General features: G+C 45.2%; 2 protein-coding genes across 2 annotated transcripts; both read left to right on the top strand.

Moving 5' to 3' along the window:
• Positions 1-871: 871 nt before the first annotated feature.
• On the top strand, positions 872-10,944 carry LOC132762774 (zona pellucida sperm-binding protein 3-like). The gene is made up of 9 exons (XM_060755955.2): positions 872-1,237; positions 3,686-3,804; positions 3,880-3,983; positions 5,753-5,930; positions 8,368-8,485; positions 8,587-8,678; positions 10,098-10,246; positions 10,492-10,614; positions 10,800-10,944. Exons 1-9 carry the CDS (start codon positions 872-874, stop codon positions 10,916-10,918), a joined length of 1,368 nt encoding a protein of 455 aa, XP_060611938.2. The 3' UTR covers positions 10,919-10,944.
• Positions 10,945-13,188: 2,244 nt separating this feature from the next.
• COMMD4 (COMM domain containing 4) lies at positions 13,189-23,875 on the top strand. Its single transcript, XM_060755910.2, has 8 exons — positions 13,189-13,261; positions 13,599-13,670; positions 15,117-15,182; positions 17,747-17,786; positions 17,918-18,037; positions 18,883-18,963; positions 20,103-20,279; positions 22,660-23,875. Exons 1-8 carry the CDS (start codon positions 13,259-13,261, stop codon positions 22,698-22,700), a joined length of 600 nt encoding a protein of 199 aa, XP_060611893.2. The 5' UTR covers positions 13,189-13,258; the 3' UTR covers positions 22,701-23,875.
• The last annotated feature ends 384 nt before the right edge of the window (positions 23,876-24,259 follow it).

Here is a 24,259-nt window from a genome sequence, read left to right as displayed (position 1 = left end):
TTATATGGCAGTGTCGAAGGGAGTCCAGATTATCATAGCAAAATAATCTGGAAGGGCCCATAATCCAGTTCAAAGCAGATAATCTGGATTTCACACGTCAATGTAGAAGGGCCCATAATCCAGTTCAAAGCAGATAATCTGGATTTCACATGTCAATGTAGAAGGGCCCATAATCCAGTTCAAAGCAGATAATCTGGATTTCATACGTCAATGTAGAAGGGGCCACAATCCAGTTCAAAACAGATAATCTGGATTTCATACGTCAATGTAGAAAGGGCCCACAATCCAGTTCAAAGCAGATAATCTGGATTTCATATGTCAATGTAGAAGGGCCCATAATCCAGTTCAAAGCAACATCAATGAAGAAGGGCCCATAATCCAGTTCAAAGTAGATAATCTGGATTTCATATGTCAATGGAGAAGGGCCCATAATCCAGTTCAAAGCAACATCAATGAAGAAGGGCCCATAATCCAGTTCAAAGCAGATAATCTGGATTTCACACATCAATGGAGAAGGACCCACAATTCAGTTCAAAGCAACATCAATGTAGAAGGGCCCATAATCCAGTTCAAAGTAGATAATCTGGATTTCATACATCAATGTAGAAGGGGCCTCAGTTCCATAAGTACTTTCAGAACTGTGTCTGAAGGAGCTTGTTTCCATTCACCAAGCAGGAGGTTCCTCCTCAATTGGTTTCACACCTGGTGCTACCTTGCTTCAGTTCCTTTCTGCTGTTGACCTTCACTGGGGATTGGATTGGGAGCCTTGTTACCTGAGTCAGGTGCGGCAACCAAGGGCATTAAGTGTTGCCCATAAAGACCTCCAGAAAGTAGTCCTTCTGACTGTTCCTGGGCTTCTTCACCAGACGGAATGGGGCTTTCTGAGAACTTGCTGGTCACCTTGCTTGGTTGGGCCATATCTCAGGTGGCTTCCTACGACCCTTGGGATTATGCTCCGAGGAGGTCTTTGGAGAGCGGCCCTTCCGTGGGGCAGCCCTGGAGTTGGGTGGACGCCTCCCAGCCGAGGGTCCTGTCCCCCTTGGCCCCGGTCAGCGCCAAGTGTGGGGAGGCTCAGGTGGAGGTGACCGTCCAGAGGGACCTCTTTGGCACCGGGAGGCTCATCCAAGCAAGCGACCTCACGTTGGGTTCTCCGGGGTGCCCACCCACCTCCGCCGATGCCTCCCAGGACACGGTGGTCTTCAGCGTTGGCCTTCACGAATGCGGCAGCACTTTGCAGGTATCTCCTCCTCCTCTCATTTTTATTCCTTGGAGACTAAGGCTGGAGGGCCACCTGTTGGGAGGGCTTTGATTGTGACTGAGGAATACTGAGTGTTACAGTCCTATAAATGTAATATTTTCTAGTTGTTATGAGTCTGTTTCTTTCCAGAAGTGTGTCTACACTAGGCATGGTCAGACTTTGGCCCTCTGGGTGTTTGGACTACAACTCCCACAATTCCTAACAGCCTACCGGCTGTTAGGAATTGTGGGAGTTGTAGTCCAAACACCCAGAGGGCCAAAGTCTGCCCATGCCTGGTCTGCACTGTAGAATGGATACAGTTTGACACCACTTGAACTGCTGTGGCTCAATGCTATGGAATGTTGGGCATTGTAGTTCTAAGAGGTCTTTAATAATATTATAATATGCTAATAAAAATAATAATATAATAAAATAATAATAATATAACAATATAATATAACAATAATATAATAACATAATATAACATAATATAATAATATAATATAACATAATGTAATATAACATAATATAACATAATATAATTTAACATAATATAACATATATAATTTAATATAATTTAACATAATTTAATCTAACATAATTTAATATAATATAATATAATTTAGTATAATATAATATAATATAATAATATAATTTAACATAATATAATCTAACATAATTTAATATAATTTAATATAGTATAACATAATTTAGTGTAATATAATATAATATAAAATAATATAATTTAATATAATATAATAATATATTTTAATATAATAATAATATAATATAATATAATAATATATAATAATATAATAATAATATATAATAATATAATAATAATCTTTATTTATGAAACGCCATCATCTCCCCAAAGGAGACTCAGGGCAGCTTAAACGAGGCCAAGCCCAAAAATAATGCAACATAATTAGACACAAAACAACAACAAAAAATACATCAAACAAAATATGTAAAATCACAAATAAAATAGACAGTATAAAATAACATAATAAAATCAAACATAAGGGCGGGCCAGATGTATGAGATAAAAATGTTAAAAATAAACCTTCTTTGCTGATCCTGGCGCCCCACCGAAGTACAACTCCCATAATTCTGTAGCATTGCACCATAGCAGTTTAAAAGTGGTGCCAAACCGCATTAATGCTGCAATGCAGATGCACTGAATCTAAAATTCTTCATGTTTGGGTTGTTGCAGGTTTTTTCAGGCTATATGGCCATGTTCAAGAAGCATTCTCTCCTGACATTTCGCCTGCATCTATGGCAAGCATCCTCAGAGGTAGTGAGGTCTCTTGGAACTAGGAAAATGGGTTTATATATCTGTGGAATGACCACGGGGGGCAAAGGACTCTTGTCTGTTGGAGCCAGGTGTGAATGTTTCCGGCCATGAAAGCCTTCGACAACTACAAGTTGCTTCTGGTATGAAAGAATTGGCTGTCTGCAAGGACATTGCCCGGATGTTTTGATATTTTACCATCCTTGTGGGAGGCTTCTCTCGTGTCCCCTTTGCATGGGGAGATGGAGCTGACAGAGGGAGCTCATCTGCGCTCTCCCCGGATTCGAACCTATGACCTGTCCAGTCTTCAGTTCTGCTGGCATGAGGGTTTAACTCAGATGGCCATCCAGACAGATGGCCATCCAGCCTCTGTTTAAAAGCTTTCAAAGAAGGAGCCTCCACCACACTCCCTCCAGGGCAGAGAGTTCCACTGATGAACAACTCTCACAGTCAGGAAGTTCTTTCTAATTGGCTGTCTACAAGGACGTTGCCCAGGGGATGTTGCCCTGATGTTTTGATGATTTACCATCCTCATGGGAGGCTTCTCTCATGTCTCCTTTGCATGGGGAGCTGGAGCTGACAGAGGGAGCTCATCTGCGTTCTCCCCAGATTCGAACCTATGACCTGTCGGTCTTTGATTCTGCCGGCATGAGCGTTTAACCCATTGTGCCACTGGGGGCTCCTCAGCTGGGGCTAACAGAGGAAGCTCACCCTGCTTCCTGGATTCGAACCTGCGACCTTTTTCCTAGTCCCAACAGACCTCACTACCTCTGAGGATACTTGCCATAGATGCAGGTGAAATGTCAGGAGAGAATGCTTCTAGACCATGGATATATAGCCCGAAAAAACTTACAACAACTCAGTAAACCTTCTTTGTCGATCCTGGCGCCCCACCGAAGTACAACTCCCATAATTCTGTAGCATTGCACCATAGCAGTTGGAAAGTGGTGCCAAACCGCATTAATGCTGCAGTGCAGATGCACTGAATCTAAAATTCTTCATGTTTGAATTCTCCAAATGGGCCTCTAAAAGTTCAAGCTAAAAATATTTGGGGGACTCGGTGAAGAATGCCTTGCTTTGGTGCCAGTTTTGCTTTTGCAAGCAGGATGGACTGCAAGTAACGCATCCTTTTTGGGCGTGTGTGTGCCTTCTAGGTGACTCCAGACTCCTTGGTCTACAGCATCAGCCTTTACTACAACCCTACTCCGGCCGGCAATGCCCTCGTTGTGAGAAGCAGCCCCGCTGAAGTCCCCATTGAGTGCCACTATCCAAGGTGAGTGATGACGTAGTGGCCGGACGTCTGCTGGACTTCCCCCTCGGAATGCCCACCTCTCTTTTCCTTTTCCAGGCGGAACAACGTGAGCAGCAAAGCCATGCAGCCCACTTGGGTGCCTTTCAGCTCCACGGCCTCCGCAGAACAGAAGATGAGCTTCTCCTTGCGCTTAATGGACGGTGGGTATCTCAAGGGCCGTCCCAATGCACAGCGCTTCTCAACCGGGGGGTCATGAAGGGTCATATCTCCTCTCAGCCTTCTCTTCTTTGGGCTAAACATGCCCAGCTCTTTAAGCCACTCCTCATGGGGCTTGTTCTCCAGACCCTTGATCTGCTCCCTCCTCCCTGTGGCTTCCTCTCATATATTTATACATGGCTCTCATCATGTCTCCTCTCAGCCTTCTCTTCTTCAGGCTAAACATGCCCAGCTCCTTAAGCCGCTCCTCATAGGGCTTCTTCTCCAGACCCCTGATCTGCTCCCTCCTCCCTGTGGCTTCCTCTCACGTATGTATACATGGCACTCATCATGTCTCCTCTCAGCCTACTCTTTTTCAGGCTAAACATGCCCAGCTCCTTAAGCCGCTCCTCATAGGACTTGTTCTGCAGACCCTTGATCCTTTGAGTCGCTCTCCTCTGGACACATTCCAGCTTCTCAATATCTCTCTTCAATTGTGGTGCCCAGAATTGGACACAATATTCCAGGTGAAGTGGTCTAACCAAAGCCCATCAGGAAACCAGAATTTCTGTTGGTCATGGGGGTTCTGTGTTGGAAGTTCTATGTAGTGTCTAGATCTAGGGAAGTCCTGCTCCCCATGCTCTATTCCGCCTTGGTTAAACCACTTTACTTGGAATATTGTGTCCAATTCTGGGCACCACAACTCAAGAGAGATATTGACTCTAAGTTGGAATGTGTCCAGAGGAAGAGGGAGACTCAAATGATCAAGGGTCTGGAGAACAAGCCCTATGAGGAGCGGCTTAAGGAGCTGGGCTTGTTTAGCTTGAAGAAGAGAAGCATGAGAGGAGACATGATGAGGGCCATGTATAAATACGTGAGAGGAAGCCACAGGGAGGAGGAGGGAGCAAGCTTCCTTTCTGCTTCCCTGGAGACTAGGACGCAATGGGACAATGGCTTCAAACTACAAGAGAGGAGATTCTATCTGAACACGAGGAAGAACTTCCTGACTGCGAGAGCCGTTCAGCAGTGGAACTCTCTGCCCCGGAGTGCGGTGGAGGCTCCTTCTTTGGAAGCATTTAAACAGAGGCTGGATGGCCATCTGTCAGGGGTGCTTTGAATGCAATATTCCTACTTCTTGGCAGAATGGGGTTGGACTGGATGATGGCCCAGGAGGTCTCTTCCCACTCTAGGATTCTAGGATTCTATGATTAGTAGGGTTCAAAATGCTCTCTGATTGTAGGTGAGCTATAAGTCCCAGCAACTACAACTCCTAAATCAGTGGTTCTCAACCTGTGGGTCCCCAGATGTTTTGGCCTTCAACTCCCAGAAATCCCAAGAGCTGGTAAACTGGCTGGGATTTCTGGGAGTTGTAGGTCAACACACCTGGGGAGGGACCCACAGGTCATCAATGATAAGGTATAGTTTCCCCAGTCTCCACCACTGTTCACATTGGGACATATTGGGTGCTTGTGCCAAGTTTGGTCCAGATCCATCCTTGTTTGAGTCCACAGTGCTCTCTGTATGTAGGTGAACTACAACTCCCAAACTCAAGGTCCATGCCCACCAAACCCTTCCAGCATTTTCTGTTGGTTGTGGGAGTTCTGTGTGTCAAGTTTGGTCCGGATCCATCATTCCTTGAGTCCACAGTGCTCTCTGGATGTAGTTGAACTACAACTCCCAAACTCAAGGTCCATTCCCACCAAACCCTTCCAGCATTTTCTGTTGGTTGTGGACCCTGAGTTCCGTCTTCTGTTAAGAAAATTGTGTTTTCTAGACGATTGGAGCACAGCGCGAGCTTCCAGCGGTTTCCAACTGGGAGACGTGATGTATATCCAAGCTGATGTGAATACGGAGAACCACGTCCCCTTGAGACTGTTTGTGGACAGCTGCGTGGCCACCTTGAGCCCGGGCACGGACTCCACCCCTCGGTATCCCATCATTGACTACAAGGGGTAAGGTGTCTCTTTAGGATTTCATCCAGTAACACAACAGCATGTGATGGTGTCGTAACAGACCTCCCCGCTCAAGCGCTGCCCAACCAATAAAGAAGCTCGGCTGTTTTCGAACTGCTCAGGTGGACAGTGAGCTTGGGCTAATGGTCAGGGGCTCAATCTGACTCAGGCTTCGAAGTGATCTATTGCCGCGTACTGCTTGCCAGGCTAAGATTATTCCATGAAGCTTTCAGGCTAATAAGCTACGTTGAACTGACGCTTTCCCTTGGTTTGCAAGAAGCCTAAATACCTTTCTAACATGAAAACATTACATGAAATCATTGCGATGACCTTTCACTGAGCTGGCCTCTCGTATACTGGCCAGGCGAGAACTCCGCCTGACTCGGAGATCAAGACGAGCTTGCCAGGTCAGGTCACTGTCTATTATTATTATTAACCTTATTTGTACCCCGCTAGCATCTCCCGAGGGACTCGATGCGGCTTACAAAGGCCAAGGCCTCAAAACACAACATAACGATACAAAAACCTAAAGCAAATTAAAACAATTAAAGCAATATTAAACAACAAGCAATAAACAATATGCCAAGACACAATAAAACTGGGCCGGGCCAGAGTAATGGGTACAGGATTAAAAGTGCTGATGTGACAGGTGATACGTAAGGATTAGAGGGTAAGTGCAGTGTGCAACAATCTTAGTTCTAATAAAGTGCTTTTGGGACTTATTATGGAGATTTCCTAATCTGGGAAGGCACATCGGAACAGCCAGGTCTTCAAGTTCTTTCTGAAGGCTGCCAATGTAGGGGCCTGTCTAAGGTCTTTGGGAAGGGTGTTTCAGAGTCGGGGAGCCACCACAGAAAAGGCCCTGACCCTCGTCCCCACCAAACACGCCTGCGACGCAGGTGGAATCACGAGCAGGGCCTCTCCGGATGAACAAAGTGAGCGCGTGAGTTCATAGACGGAGATGCGGTCACGCAGGTAGGGTGGTCCCAAACCGTTCAGGGCTTTGTAGGTAAGCACCTGCACCTTGAATTGGGACTGGAAAATAAACGGCAGCCAGTGGAGCTCCTTGAACAGGAGGGTTGACCTCTCTCTGTAAGGAGCACCAGTTAACATCCTGGCCGCCGACCGTTGGACCAGTTGGAACTTCTGAGACGCTTTCAAGGGCAGCCCCACGTAGAGCGCATTACAGTAGTCCAATCTAGAGGTGACCAAGGCATGGACCACCCGGCCAGATGGGCCTTCGCGAGGTACGGTCGCAGTTGGCGCACAAGTCTTAGTTGTGCGAAAGCCCTCCCAGACACCACCGACGCCTGAGCCTCAAGCGTGAGCGATGAATCCAGGAGGACACCCAAACTGCGGACCTGTGGCTTCAGGGGGAGTGTGACCCCGTCCAACACAGGTTGCAATCCTATACCCCGGTCAGGTTTGCGATCGACCAGGAGGACCTCTGTCTTGTCGGGATTGATCCTCAGCCTGTTCGTCCTCATCCAGATAGACACAGCAGCCAAGCACTCGTCCAGCACCCGAGGGGCCTCCTTGGAGTTAGGTGGAAAGGAGTAGTAGAGTTGCGTGTCATCTGCATAGAGATGGCACCCAACTCCAAAACTCGGGATGACCTCTCCCAGCGGTTTCATGTAGATGTTACAGAGCATGGGAGACAGAATAGAGCCTTGCGGGACCCCAAGGACAGGTCAAAGGCCAGGGGTCCGAGCAGGCATCTCCCAGCTTCACCATCTGGGATCGACCCTCCAGGAAGGACCAGAGCCACGACCCATCCCAGAGAGACGACCCAGAAGGAGACCATGATCGATGGTATCGAAAGCTGCTGAGATGTCCAAGAGAACCAACAAAGTCACACTCCCCCTCTCCAACTCTCTACGGAGGTCATCCACCAAGATTAGATAGAGATAGGCAGCTAGACAGATCAGGAGGACTGCTGGGAGTTGCAGTCCAAGAACAGGTAGAGAAGGAAGAAAGGGGAGAAAGAGGAAGGGAAAGAAAAGGGGGAAGGAAGCAAAGAGGAAGAGAAGGAAGGGAAGAGAGAAGGAAAGAAAAGGGAGAAGGAAGGAGAGGAGAGAAAGAAAAAGGAGAGAAAGAGGGAGGGAAGGTTGGGCACAGCAACACGTGGCAGGTATAGCTAGTAAATAAATAAATTATGTTGTTTGCATTACTGAAGAGTTACAAAATGTTCCTAGGTTGTTGCAGGTTTTTCCGGGCTATATGGCCCTGCTCTAGAGGCATTCTCTCCTGATGTTTTGCCTGCATCTATGGCAAGCATCCTCAGAGGTCATGAGGATGCCTGCCATAGATGCAGGCAAAACGTCAGGAGAGAATGCCTCTAGAACATGGCCATATAGCCCGGAAAAACCTACAACAACCCAGTGATTCCGGCCATGAAGGCCTTCGACAATACATTAAAATGTTCCTACTTTTCCAGCTGCCTTGTTGACGGGAGGTCGGATTCCAACTCGGCCTTTGTATCCCCGAGACTTCAAGACGACTCGCTCCGGTTCACAGTCGATGTCTTCAGGTTTACCCAAGATCCCAGAGATCTGGTCAGCGACCCTCTTTCTCATCCCAGTTAACTTGGAGTGTTGCGTTCTGGGGCTTTGACTTGGCTCACGTGGGTTTCTGTTTCCTTCATCCTTCCTTCTAGATCTACATAACCTGCCACTTGAAGGTTTCTGCAGCTGACCAGGTTCCTGATCTGGAGAACAAGGCGTGTTCCTTCAGTCAAGCTAGCCAAAGGTGAGTTGATGCCTTGCCCTTGGCTCCTAGCAAGGACAGCTCAACAACATGTGGAAAGCTGTATGTTGCACCTGTAGGGAACTCGGACCCCAGGGGCGGCTCAACCCTTACGCAAAGTAAGCACTTGTGGTAGAGTTGCTTTTGCCCAGGGGCGCTCTTGAGGCGCTCTTGGGGGAAAATAGACCTTGGCATATGCGAGTTGTAGTTGCTGGGACTTATAGTACACCTACAATCAAAGAGCATTCTGAACTCCACCAATGATGGAATTGAACCAAATATGGCACACAGAACTCCCATGACAAACAGAATATATATATATATATCGATGATTGGTTGGCGGGGGCACCAAAATACTGTTTGCTAACCGTTGAAAATTCCCTAGGGCCGCCTCTGATAGTTCCATCTTTAAGGTGTTTGGGTGTGACGGCACAGTGGCCTTTTTTCTTCTCCTGGGAACAACAAACATTGTGTTAATCTGTGAGAATTCTCCTGCCTCTTCTCCTGCGTTTGTTAGGGGGATGCACATAATAATAATAATAATAATAATAATAATAATAATAATAATATTGTTGCAATCCCAAGTGACAGCAGCATTGCAGAGAAACAACTGGAAAAGCTGACACAATATGAGGATTGAAATATCGAACTGCAAAGACTGTGGCACAAGCCAGTCAAGGGGGTCCCAGTGGTGATTGGCACCCTGGGTGCAGTGCCTAAAGACCTTGGCCTGCACTTAAACACAACTGGTGCTGATAGGATTACCACCTGTCAGCTGCAGAAGGCCACCTTTCTGGGATCTGCATGCAATCCCAGGTGACACAATAATAATAATAATAATAATAATAATAATAATAATAGTGACACAAACCAGTCAAGGGGGTCCCAGTGGTGATTGGCACCCTGGGTGCAGTGCCTAAAGACCTTGGCCTGCACTTAAACACAATTAGTGCTGATAGGATTACCACCTGTCAGCTGCAGAAGGCCACCTTTCTGGGATCTGCATGCAATCCCAGGTGACATAATAATAATAATAATAATAATAATAATAATAATAATAATAATTGTTATTTATACCTGGCCACCATCTCCCCCAAGGGAACACGCGGCACCTTACATGAGGCCAAGCCCAGCGATACATTACAGCAATGGAAAACAAAATAACATCACAATAGTATAAATAAACCAATCAAGTAAAATAAACAGTACAAAACGGTTTATTTGTAGTTCACCTACAATCAAAGAGCATTCTGAACTCCACCAAGGATGGAACTGAACCAAATAGGGCACACAGAACTCCCACGATGAACAGAAAATACATATCAGTGATTGGTTGGGGGGTCGCCGCCAAAATACTGTTTGCTTACTGTTGAAAATTACCTCTGTCTGGCCCTTTTCTTCTCTCTCTTCCACCTCTTCCAGTTGGATCCCAGTTGAAGGCACCAGGGACATCTGCACTTGCTGTGAACAGAGGAACTGTGACCAATTCCAAGGCCAGCCGAGGCGCATCAACCCCTGGGAGAGGTGGGGCCGAGGGAGGAGGTCCGCCAGAGATGGGCCTGCTAAGCATGGTATGTTCCACATCGGTTGAATGGTCCAGAAAACCCGCTGCCCACAGGTCCATACTCCAGGACAACTCCGGATTTCCAAACCTTGGAATCCTTTCACTGATTCTTCCCTTGTTCCCACCATAACAACTTCCCAGATTGGGAACTTGAGTCTCAAGATGACCCCAGATCTATGGCCTCATGTTGGGTTTCTTGACATTGGCATGATCTAACTCTGTGAGCTATTATCTAACCTCATTCAAATCCAGGTGTGCTTACGGAGGTGGAGACAGACGTGATGTTGGGCCCGATCCTGATCCTGGATGCGTACCTGACCTCCAGGACCTTCACTGGACGTCAAAGCGAAGCAATGAGATCCTCGGCAGAATATGGTACAGTTGGCGCACAAACATCAGTGATGGTTGGAGGTGCCTCTGCCATTACAGTTGGGCTGGAAAGGGTCCACCCAAGATGTGGGCACCCTGACTCACCTATAGTGGGTTCATCCTCTACCTACCTAGGAGAACACCTCTCATAACATTTCGGAATTGACATATATGTGCCTTCCTTTCCACAGACTTGGTTCGATCTCCGGGCATGTTGGTGGGAATCGTCTTGATGGCCGTGGCCGCCCTCCTGGCTCTCGCCACTGTTGGGATGCTCTGCGCTCGGAAGAGGCGTTCCAGGACGTCTTAAGAAGCCACGGAAAATAGGCATCGTGGAGACAGCCATAATAATAATAACAATAATAAATTAAATACGTGAATAGAATTATTGGGCTGGTTTCCTTCTCTGTGGAAAGCATACTCTGGGTGGCCCCTTGTTCCAGGTCTTTGCTCTCAAAGTGAGTCAAACGACACTCTGGGTACGTCTACTTTGTTGGGCGAATGCAGTTTGATGCCATGTGAACTCAATACTTTGGAATCCTGGGAGTTGTAGAGACCCTAATTTGGGTCTTTTTAGGTCCACGTCGCGGGAGCACGAAAGGAAGGAGACAGTCCCAATGAAAGATCAAATTAACATGGTTTTATTTTAGTTTCTTCATGAAGAAGACGGACAGCCGGGTAGCATGCGCAGATGCTATCCTTCAAGTGACTGCCATCCCCCTTGGCTTCTGACCGCCAAATATATAACCTCAAGTAAACAAGAACATTTTTTGTCATGGAAAAGTACTCTCTTTCCAGCCCCCTTTTTGTACCTGCAGGCTCTGCGCTTCAAAAAAAAAACAACCTTTGAAGTTAACCACAAGCATCCCGTGAAAGAAAGTTCCCTCTTGTACTTAAAAACATTTTCTTCCGTATTGCTCTTTTTAAGTCAGAGAAAGGGTATGTCTCTCTTTTGCTGTTAATTTCATTCAAAGCCCCTTGAGGTTTGGTGAGGCTCCCGCACTCTTTGGAGACTGAACAACTGCAACTCCCAGGATTTCATCACATTCAACCATGGCTGTTAAAGTGGTGTCAAACTGGATTAATTTTATGGTGAAGATGCCCACAGAGTTTAATGCTCAAGCCATTAAGCCTTCCATGCATAACTATAGCATTCCTAACACACGGCTCTGTTTGAAAGACCTCCAAAAAAGGAGAATCTATTCCTTACTCAAGTTTGATTTCCTTGAGTAACTCTAATATTATTGATTAACGAAACCCATTTATTGATGTTTGGAGAACCAAATACTGGATATGTTTTCTGTGCAGAATAAAAGGATCAGAAACTCAGGGTCTGAGGAATGAATCAGTCTTCCTCTGTATGTATGTATGTGTGCGTGTGTGCATGCATGTGAAATAGAGGAATTTAAAATGGCCATGATAGTGAGATCCGAGCCAGGGTGTTGTAGTAGAGTCTGTTGGCAACTCTGCAACTGGTAGTACCGGGATTGTGGCGCAGCTGCATTAAGATCACTCTGACCAAAAGGTCATGAGTTCGAAGCCAGCCCGGGTTGGAGTGGGTTTCCAACCAATTGTGTGTAGCCTGTTGTCGACCTTTGCAACCCAAAAGACAGTTGCATCTGTCAAGTAGGAAAATTAGGTGCCACCTTAAAGTGTGGGGAGGCTAAATTAACTGATTTATGAGGCCATAAAGAAGACTCCAGCAAAGCATTCCAGTGGGGAAGCATGCAGGGAATGTGGAAGTGCTTCATCAGCCCGGGTTGGAGTGGGTTTCCAACCAATTGTGTGTAGCCTGTTGTCGACCTTTGCAACCCAAAAGACAGTTGCATCTGTCAAGTAGGAAAATTAGGTGCCACCTTAAAGTGTGGGGAGGCTAAATTAACTAATTTATGAGGCCATAAAGAAGACTCCAGCAAAGCATTCCAGTGGGGAAGCATGTGGGGAATGCGGAAGTGCTTCATCAGCGTCGCAGATGGACGAGGAAAGCGACAGAAAAAGTGAAATAGCCTCTGTGTATGTCTGTATACGTTGTATGTCAAAAATTGGCACTGAATGTTTGCCATATATGTGTACACTGTAATCCGCCCTGAGTCCCCTGCGGGGTGAGAAGGGCAAGCAGGATATGATATGTGCACATTGAAAGAGGAAAATAAAGATCTGTGGCTTCCACCAACAGAACCAGAGCCCTTGCATCTGCAAACCAATTCATCGATTCCAGGCTCCTACAACTTGTGGAACTCTCTGCTGCGGTTCCAAATTTCTCAATCTGGGGGAGTCCACATGACGCTGGACTCTCGTGCACACATGTGTACTTTGTCATGGCAGGAGAAGTTTTAGGCAAGAGAAGGCTGAAGACCTTGCAAGACTATAGCTCCCATCATTCCATAGCATTGAGCCATAGCAGTTCAAGGGATGTCAGGCAATACAGACTTCTGTTGCATCCTTTAAGAGCTAAAAGTCTCAAAAATGGAACTGATTGGGCAGCAGGAGGAGGAGGAATTGAAACCAGGCCGGAAGCTGAAGGGTTAACTCTGCCTTGCAAGAGGTCAGCTGATGCAGGGAAGCTTTGCAATGATTGGCTGAAATAGAAAGGAGTCAGCTGATTCCCTTTTTGCAGCAGAGAGGAGAGAGTCCCCAGAGCCAGGAAGCCATGGTGAGGATTGCCATGGGTTTGCTTTTCTAGGGGGAAGGGGGCAAATGCAACACATGCACCAGCTGATGGGGTTGCACTTTGCACACTGCCATGCCTCTGCTTGTTTGCAGGGCTGCAGAGCATAAGGATTGACTGCACGGCCAAGAGTGCTCCTGGGCATGTGCAGAGTGCTTGCAGGCTTAGTGAGTGTGCAGTGCAGAAGACTGGGCTGCTGTAGGAAGTCAGGGGCTGCTTGGAAACACTAATAACAAACTAATAGAGGAGAGAAAGGAAAATAAATAAAGCAAATTGTGTTCCCAAAACAATATGTTCCACTAATTTCCCCATTTCTATCTAGAGGTTCCGGTTTTGCGGTGACTTGGACTGTCCGGATTGGGTCTTGGCAGAAATCAGTACCTTGGCCAAAATTGTAAGCCATTTATTGTTGTTGTTGTTATTTGATGCATAATAAGACCCTTCCCAAGTGTCTAGGACTGTGTGATTTATTATTATTATTATTATTATTATTATTATTATTATTATTATTATTGGGTTGTTGTCGGTTTTTCCAGGCTATATGGCCATGGTCTAGAGGCATTTTCTCCTGGCAAGCATCCTCAGGGGGAGTGAGGTCTGTTGGAATTAGGAAAATTGGGATTATATATCTGTGGAATGACCAGGGTGGGGCAAAGGACTCTTGTCTGCTGGAGCTAGGGGTGAATGTCTCAACTGAACACCTTGATTAGCATATAATGGCCTGACAATGCCTGGAGCAAACTTTTGTTGAGAGGTGATTAGCTGTCCTTGTTTATTTACTCTCTTTTGTTGTGCTGTTGCAAAAACTGCAAAAAATCCTATTATATGCTAATATCACAAAACCACAAATCGAACACTTCCCAAGCATCTAGGACTGTGTGATGTATTTTTGAATGATGCGTGCAGATCAAATTATTATTATTATTATTATTATTATTATTATTATTATTGGAAACACAACAAAATGAGTCCACAGCAGACACGATCACTCTGCTGGCTATTGCATTGGATCATTATTATTATTATTAGAAACACAACAAGATGAGTCTTTGATTCTATGATTCTATGAGTCCACAGCAGACACGATCACTCTGCTGGCTATTGCATTGGATAATGATGATGATGATGATGATTATTTGAAACACAACAAGACGAGTCCACAGCAGACACTCTGCTGGCTGTTGTATTGGATCACACTTCGGACCCTTCCCAAGTGCCTAGGACTGTGTGATTTATTATTATTATTATTATTATTATTATTATTATTATTATTATTGGAAACACAACAAAATGAGTCCACAGCAGATACTCTGCTGGCTGTTGAATTGAATCACATGTCGGACCCTTCCCAAGTGTCTACGACTGTGTGATCTATCAGGAAATAATGCATGCAGAACCCAGTAAAGTGGCCTTCCACAGATGGTAATTTTGTCAGCGCTGATTGTGTTTAAGTGCAGGCCAGGGTCTTGAGGCGCTGCACCCAGTGTGCCCATCACCACTGGGACCACCTTGACTGGCTTGTGCCAGAGCCCTTGCAGTTCCATCTTTAAATCCTCATATTATTATAATATTATTATTTTACTTATGACACAGTATGTCACAGCAAACGAGATCTCTATGATGGATTTCGTATCACAAAATCACAAGTTGGACACTTCCCAAGCGTCTAGGACTGTGTGGTGTATTTTCAAATGATGCGTGCAGATCGAATTATTATTATTATTATTATTAATATTATTATACTTTATTTTATTTTTATTTATTATTATTTTTATTATTTATTTATTTATTTATTTATGTTGTTGTTGTTGTTAATTGTTTAATTTGGCCCTCATTCTAGTCCTCAGTGAAACTGAAGCTCATCTGTGTCCAAGTGCTGAAGGATCTCCTTGGGGATGGGATCGATGTAAGTGGATTTTTTGAGTCACTATATTAACTTCTTTTTGTTGTAATTAGTATTATATTTATTTACTAGCCGTCCCCTGACACGCGTTGCTGTGGCCCACTTGGAGGTTCTTTGTGGGAGATTTGGCCCAATTCTATTGCTGGCAGGGTTCAGAATGCTCTGTGATTGTAGGTGAACTATAAATCCCAGCAACTACAACTCCCAAATGTCAAGATTCTATTTTCTCCAAACTCCACCAGTGTTCACATTTGGGCATATTGAGTATTTGTGCCAAGTTTGATCCCGATCCATCATTGTTTGTGTCCACAATGATCTCTGGATGTAGGTGAACTACAACTCCAAAACCAAAGGACACTGCCCACCAAACCCTTCCACTATTTTCAGTTGGTCATGGGAGAAATGTGTGCCAAGTTTGGTTCAATTCCATCGTTGGTGGGGTTCAGAATACTCTTTGATTGTAGGTGAACTATAAATCCCAACAACTACAACTCCCAAATGACAAAATCATTTTTTTTGGGTGAAGGACATACATTGGGTTGTTAGGTGTTTTGTGTCCAAATTTGGTGTCAATTCATCCAGTGGTTTTGTAGTTCTGTGAATCCCACAAACGAACATTACATTTTTATTTATATGGATAGATTATTATTCTCTGTCCTGTCAACAACAACCCTGTGAGGTTGGCCAGACTGAAACAGTAATGCGTCCAGACCTGTGCCGTGTTTTTCATGGCTAAGGGGGAGGGGGTTGAGATTAACTTCACAATTCAGCAGCAGATCAGTTGCACAACTTCAGCGCTTTCCAGTAGCTTCTTCCTGCACAGTATTTTCAGTCAACTGCTCCCACAAACTGCAGTCACTCTGGAACTCTTTACAGACACATGAGCACATGCCTGGCCATTGTCAGTTTTACTATTGTCCCCGTCCCCCCCCCCCCCCCCCAATCTAGATGACACTGCAAACATACCACAGCATACGGTTATACCTTGTCTTAGCAGACAGGTTCTTTAATTACATATAGCCTTTGACGAACAACATCACAGCACAAGGAGAGAGAATACACTGTACACGACTTCCTTATATACAATTCTATACAATTACACATAGCAATCTCTGATTGGTTCCCAACTCATTGACTTAACTCAGACCCAGGATTGCATCATTCACAATCACCTGGACTAGGCCAGAACGCATTCCCCAAATGATTCCCTATATATAGTTAATACATGACTCAGCATTTCCAATAGAAGCCTATTAGCAGTGCATGACTCAGCTATATTAGATTACAATACATTGTAAAACCTGACAAGATCACCCATGTGGAACAGAGAATCCAACAACTCATCATTCACAATCACCTGGACTAGGCCAGAACACATTCCCCAAATGAAGTTCTATATACAGTTAATGCGTGACTCAGCATTTCCAATAGAAGCCCATTAGCAGTGCATGACTCAGCAATATTACATTACAATACATTGTAAAACCTGACAAGATCACTCACCTGGAACAGAGGATCCAACAACTCATCATTCACAATCACCTGGACTAGGCCAGAAGACATTCCCCAAATGATTCCCTATATACGATTAATGCATGACTCAGCATTTCCAATAGAAGCCTATTAGCAGTGCATGACTCAGCTATATTACATTGCAATACATTGTAAAACCTGACAAGATCACTCACATGGAACAGAGAATCCAACAACTCATAATTCACAATCACCTGGACTAGGCCGGAACACATTCCCCAAATGAAGTTCTATATACAGTTAATGCATGACTCAGCATTTCCAATAGAAGCCCATTAGCAGTGCATGACTCAGCAATATTACATTACAATACATTGTAAAACCTGACAAGATCACTCACATGGAACAGAGGATCCAACAACATCATTCACAATCACCTGGACTAGGCCAGAACACATTCCCCAAATGATTCCCTATATACAGTTAATGCATGACTCAGCATTTCCAATAGAAGCCTACTAGCAGTGCATGACTCAGCTATATTACATTACAATACATTGTAAAACCAGACAAGATCACTCACATGAAACAGAGGATCCAATAACTCATCATTCACAATCACCTGGACTAGGCCAGAACACATTCCCCAAATGATTCCCTATATACAATTAATGCATGACTCAGCATTTCCAATAGAAGCCTACTAGCAGTGCATGACTCAGCTATAGTACATTGCAATACATTGTAAAACCTGACAAGATCACTCACCTGGAACAGAGGATCCAACAACTCATAATTCAGAATCACCTGGACTAGGCCAGAACACATTCCCCAAATGAACTTCTATATACAGTTAATGCATGACTCAGCATTTCCAATAGAAGCCTTTTAGCAGTGCATGACTCGGCTATAGTACATTACAATACATTGTAAAACCTGACAACTTCCAACCCTTGGTCTTTCTCCAACATTCCCATTCATGGACCCAGGGATCTCTCGTCCAGTTTGCACACGGTTGAATTAGCCTTTGGAGGACTTGAGATGCCCAAAAAGTATTTGTGTTGTCCAGCCTGACCTGGGTGTTTCTCTTGCAGTACGAGAAGGTCCTCAAGCTGACGTCGGATGCCAAATTGGGTGAGTGTCCTTTCCTATTGGGAACGGCGGCTGGGATCTCCAGAACTGCAGTGAAAGTGGTGCCAAACTGCACTCATTCTGCAGTGTAGACGCACTCTTGGCCGACCAGTAAGTCCGCCTTCCTTTTGCAGAGTCTGGGGACGTGAAGGCGACGGTCGCGGTGCTGGGCTTCCTCCTCTCCAGCGCTGCCAAACACAACGTGGACTCCGAATCACTTTCCAGCGAACTGCAACAATTGGGTTTGCCCAAAGGTGAGCTAGAGTTGAGACGTCTGAGTTTTGACTTCTTCCACACTGGTATAGGGTGATATTGTAGTGCATATAGCAGTGGTTCTCAACCTGGGGGTCGCGACTCCTGGAGGGGTCATGAGGGAATATCAGAGGGGCCACTAATGACCACCAGAAAACACCGTATTTTCTGTTGGTCATGGGGTCTCTATGTGGGAGGTTTGGCCCAATTCCGTCGTTGGTGGGGTTCAGAATGCTCTTTGATTGTAGGTGAACTGTAAATCCCAGAAACTACAACTCCGAAATGTCAAGGTCTGCTTTCCCCAGACTCCACCAGTGTTCATATATGGGCGTATTGAGTATTGGTGCCAAGTTTGGTCCAGATCCATCATTGTTTGAGTCCACAGTGCTCTCTGGATGGAGGTGAACTACAACTCCCAAACTCATGGTCAATGCCAACCAAACCCTTCCAGTATTTTCTGTTAGTCGTGGGAGTTCTGTGTGCCAAGTTTGGTTCAGTTCCATTGTTGGTGGGGTTCAGAATGCTCTTTGATTGTAGGTGAACTATAAATCTCAGCAACTACAACTCCCAAATGACAAACTCAATGTCCCCCCAACCTCACCAGTATTCAGATTTGTGCCAAATTTGGTTCAGTGAATGAAAATACATCCTGCATATCAGATATTTACATTATGCTTCATAACAAGAGCCAAATTACAGTTAAGAAGCAAATAATGTTGTGGTTGCAGGTCTCCACAAACAACATAAGGAACTGTATTAAGGGGTCTCCTTTGGGGAGATAAAGCGGGGTATAAATAATAATAATAATAATAATAATAATAATAATTTTCCTTATTTTGTGTTGTAGAGCATGCCACTGGATTGTGCCGGTCCTATGAAGAGAAACAGGCTTCCCTTCAAGACAGTCTTAGGAGAGGCAGCCTGAGAGGTCAGTACATCTGTTTTGTTTGGTTTTTTGGTCATGTCAGGAGTGAAACTGCAAGTCGCTTCTGGTGTGAGAGAATTGGCCGTCTGCAAGGATGCTGCCCAGGGGACGTTGCCTGGATGATTTGATGTTTTTACCATCCTTGTGGGAGGCTTCTCTTATGTCCCTGCATGAGGAGCTGGAGCTGACAGACGGAGCTCATCCGCCTCTCCCCGGATTCGAACCTGCGACCTGTCGGTCTTCAGTGCTGCCGGCACAAGGGTTGAACCCACTGAACCATCGGAAGTCCTTCACTCTACATTTGGTATCAGCCACTGATTGAGGTTCCGGCATTGAGCCTGCCACTTTTGGACTCTCGCTTGCTGAGGTGCTGCTACGAGTGTCTCTGTAGAGCAGTGGTTCTCAACCTTCCTAATGCTGCGACCCCTTAATACAGTTCCTTATGTGGTGGTGACCCCCAACCATCCAGAATCCAGAAGTTGTGGGGTGGCAGTGTTTGAATAATAATAATAATAATAATAATCATCATCATCATCATCATCATCTATATAAATAAAAATGTAATGTTCGTTTGTGGTATTCACAGAACTCAAAAACCACTGGGCGAATTGACACCAAATTTGGACACAAGACACCTAACAACCCAATGTACGTCCTCCACTCAACAAAAATTGATTTAGTCATTTGGGAGTTGTAGTTGCTGGGATTTATAGTTCACCTACAATCAAAGAACATTCTGAACCCCACCAATGATGGAATTGAACTAATCTTAGGACACAGGACACATGACCAATAGAAAATACTAGAAGGGTTTGCTGGGCACTGACCTTGAGTTTGGGAGTTGTAGTTCACCTACATCCAGAGAGCACTGAGGACACAAACAATGATAGATGTGGACCAAACTTGGCACAAATACTCAATATGCCCAAATATGAACATAGATGGAGTTTGGAGGAAATAGACCCTGACATTTGGGAGTTGTCGTTTCTGGGATTTACAGTTCACCTACAATCAAAGAGCATGCTGAACCCTACCAACGACAAAATTGGGGCAAACATAAAACATATAACATATATGGAAGATATCGTTGATGTGACAGATAAGTGGGAACCAATACGGAGCGTGTCCCTTGATTCTTGCAGTGAACAGCCTGGACTCGGTGTCTTGGAGGGTGGACTACACTTTCAGCTCCAGCCAACTCCAGCAAGTCCACGAACCCGTCGTCCACCTCAAATTGAATGTGAGGAACGTTGACAGAGGCGTCCTGGAACCCGTTGCGATGACGCTGTCGGCAGAGAAGTTCCGGGTCTTGCTTGCAGGTCAGTGGCCGTCAATAAGGGGGTCAACTGGATGGCCAGCATACATTTCAATATTTCAGATTTCAATATTAATGTCAAAAATGCATAGTAGGATTTTCCATAGGATTTGTGCTACGTTAGAGCAGTAAAGAAAATATCTGGGTTGTTGTAGGTTTTTTCGGGCTATATGGCCATGGTCTAGAGGCATTTTCTCCTGACGTTTCGCCTGCATCTATGGCAAGCATCCTCAGAGGGAGTGAGGTCTGTTGCAACTAGGAAAAAGGGTTTATATATATCTGTGGAATGACCAGGGTGGGACAAAGGACTCTTGTCTGCTGGAGCTAGGTGGGAATGTTTCAACTGACCACCTTGATTAGCATTTGATGGCCTGGCAGTGCCTGGAGCAATCTTTTGTTGAGAGGCGATTAGATGTCCTTGTTGTAGGTTTTTTTGGGCTGTATAGCCATGGTCTAGAGGCATTCTCTCCTGACGTTTCGCCTGCATCTATGGCAAGCATCCTCAGAGGTAGTGAGGTCTGTTGGAAGTAGGAAAATGGGTTTATATATCTGTGGAATGACCAGGGTGGGACAAAGGACTCTTGTCTGTTGGAGCCAAGTGTGAATGTCTCAACTGACCACCTTTATTAGCATTTGATGGCCTGGCTGTGCCTGGAGCAATCTTTTGTTGAGAGGCGATTAGATGTCCTTGTTATAGGTTTTTTTGGGCTGTATAGCCATGGTCTAGAGGCATTCTCTCCTGACGTTTCGCCTGCATCTATGGCAAGCATCCCCAGAGGTCATGAGGTCTGTTGGAACTAGGGAAAAGGGTTTATATATCTGTGGGGAAAGGGTTTATATATCTGTGGAATAATGTCCACGGTGGGACAAAGGGCTCTTGTCTGCTGGAGCTAGGTGTGAATGTTTCAACTGACCACCTTGATTAGCATACAATGGCCTGACAGTGTCTGGAGCAAACTTTTGTTGAGAGGTGATTAGATGTCCTTGTTGTAGGTTTTTTGGGCTATATGGCCACGTTCTAGAGGCATTCTCTCCTGATGTTTCGCCTGCATCTATAGCAAGCATCCTCAGAGGTAGTGAGGACTAGGGAACTAGGGAACTGTTGGGACTAGGAAAAAGGGTTTATATATCTGTGGAATGACCAGAGTGGGACAAAGGACTCTTGTCTGCTGGAGCTAGGGGTGAATGTTTCAACTGACCACCTTGATTAGCATATAATGGCCTGGCAGTGCCTGGAACAATCTTTTGATGAGAGGTGATTAGATGTCCTTGTTTGTTTCCTCTCTGTTGTTGTGCTGTTGTAATTTTAGAGTTTTTTTTAATACTGGTAGCCAGATTTTGTTCATTTTCATGGTTTCCTCCTTTCTGTTGACATTGTCCACCTGCTTCTTGTGGATTTCAATGGCTTCTCTGTGTCATCTGACATGGTGGTTGTGAGAGTGGTCCAGCATTTCTGTGTCCTCAAATAAAATGCTGTGTCCAGGTTGGTTCATCAGAGAGGAAACAAACAAGGACATGTAATCACCCCTCAACAAAAGATTGCTCCAGGCACTGCCAGGCCATCAAATGCTAATCAAGGTGGTCAGTTGAGACATCCACACCTCGCTCCAGCAGACAAGAGTCCTTTGTCCCACCCTGGACATCATTCCACAGATATATCAACCCTTTTTCCTAGTTCCAACAGACCTCACTACCTCTGAGGATGCTTGCCACAGATGCAGGCAAAACATCAGGAGAAAATGCCTCTAGACCATGGCCATATAGCCCGAAAAAACCTATAACAAGGACATCTAATCATCTCTCAACAAAAGTTTGCCCCAGATACTGTCAGGCCATTATATGCTAATCAAGGTGATCAGTTGAAACATTCACACCTAGGTCCAGCAGAGAAGAGTTCTTTGTCCCACCCTGGTCCTTCCACAGATATATAAACCATTTTTTCTTAGTTCCAACATCACTCACCACCTCTGAGGATGCTTACCATAGATGCAGGCAAAACGTCAGGAGAGAGTGCCTCTAGAATATGACCTACAACAAGGACATCTAATCACCTCTCAACAAAAGATTGCTCCAGGCACTGTCAGGCCATCAAATGCTAATCAAGGTGGTCAGTTGAAACATTCCCACCTAGCTCCAGCAGACAAGAGTCCTTTGTCCCACCCTGGTCATTCCACAGATATATACACCCTTTTCCCTAGTTCCAACAGACCTCACTCCCTCTGAGGATGCTTGCCATAGATGCAGGCGAAATGTCAGGAGAGAATGCCTCTAGAACATGGCCATATAGCCCGGAAAAACCGACAACAACCCAGTGATTCTGACCATGAAAGCATTCAACAAGACATTCTTTTTATTTCTCTTTTTCTCTCTTTCTTTCTTTCCAGAATTAAAGCAAGCCCAGACCATCCTGAAGACCTTGGACTGAGAAGCCACCAGCATGGAAGAAGGTGGCGCTTGGAAAATATATAATGCTTCTTTGCATTTGCAGATACAGCATTTGCGATTGGGAAGGCATGGCCATTGTCAAAATCTATTCCTCTTTTCTACCTGAAGACTGTTGCTTGCATAGTCAGGGCTTGTCTAAGCTTGAAGCAGAAAAGAACAGATATTAGAGTGCAAATATATATATGATATGCATTTTATTTGCACCCTAATATCTGTTCTTTTCTGCTGCAAGCTTAGTTAGATCTATATATGTTTGTGTGTGCACATGGTTTTTATTTTCCATTCTAATATTTATTTTCTGTTTCAAGCTCATTTGTATATCTATTCATATCTATATAAATAAAAATGTGTTCGTTTCTGCGATTCACATAACTCAAAAACCACTGGACAAGTTGACACCAAATTTGGACGCAATATACCTGTTCTGTCGCCGCTGGGCCTGTAATTCGTTGGCTTTAAAAATAGGATGTGTAATCTTTGCCCAGCAGGAAGCCAGGGGCCTTAGGAGAAGTTCTCAGAGGTTTCCACTACAAAAGAATCTTCAGATGGCTTGAGAAGTACAACCAAGTCTTTTATTAATGAACAATCAAACAGGAACTTCAAGGCTTTCTTGATAAAGTATTGGTTCTCTCAATCTTGTCCACAGGGGACAGGCACTATCTTCAATAACGTTTTCTTTAAAGGAAATTTCCCCTTTTTTAACTTCTCCCAGGCTGACTGAAATCCAACCCTCGCTGGTCTGGGCTTTGCTACCGGGCCGAACTGCTTCTCGGACACCGAGTGGACCTACCAGCAAGGCAGTGGATATTCTCCAGCTGGAGTTCTTTAGTCTTTAAGGCTATTTTCCTGGAAATTCCCAAAGCTGAGGGAATGCTTCCATGGAGTTCCTTAGGAGTCTCTTAAAGCTGTTCTCCTCTGGATTACTTTCCCTTCTGTTTCTGTTGGGATTTCTGTAACCCTGGAAATTCTTAAAGCTTGAAGCCTTTGTACAGGGGAAGTTGCACACATCATATACCCCTGATGGTGAACCTATGACACGCGTGTCAGCACTGACACGTGTAGCCATTTTCAATGACACGCGGCCGCATACAGAGAAGTATGGGGCTGCATGCCATATGCAGTAGCCGAGGATGAAACATTTGCTGCAATGTAGTGTAGTCACTCTGTACTCAGGTCTGTAGGCCGATACAAGATCATCCGGAGTTTCGGGGTGCGGTGTCATCTGTACGCGGATGACGTCCAACTCTGTCACTCCTTCCCACCTGCTACTAAGGAGGCTGTCCAGGTCCTGAACCGGTGCCTGGCCGCTGTGACGGTCTGGATGAGGGCGAACAAATTGAAACTGAATCCAGACAAGACAGAGGTCCTCCTGGTCAGTCGCAAGGCCGAACAGGGAACAGGGTTACAGCCTGTGTTGGACGGGGTCACACTCTCCCTGAAGGCGCAGGTTCGCAGTTTGGGTGTGATCCTGGACTCATCGCTGAGCCTGGAACCCCAGGTTTTGGCGGTGACCAGGGGAGCATTCGCACAGTTAAGACT

The sequence above is a fragment of the Anolis sagrei genome, chromosome 9 (assembly GCF_037176765.1).
Source record: "Anolis sagrei isolate rAnoSag1 chromosome 9, rAnoSag1.mat, whole genome shotgun sequence".
In the NCBI taxonomy this organism is placed as follows: Eukaryota; Metazoa; Chordata; class Lepidosauria; order Squamata; family Dactyloidae; genus Anolis; species Anolis sagrei.
This window is presented reverse-complemented; position numbering and strand designations above follow the sequence as displayed.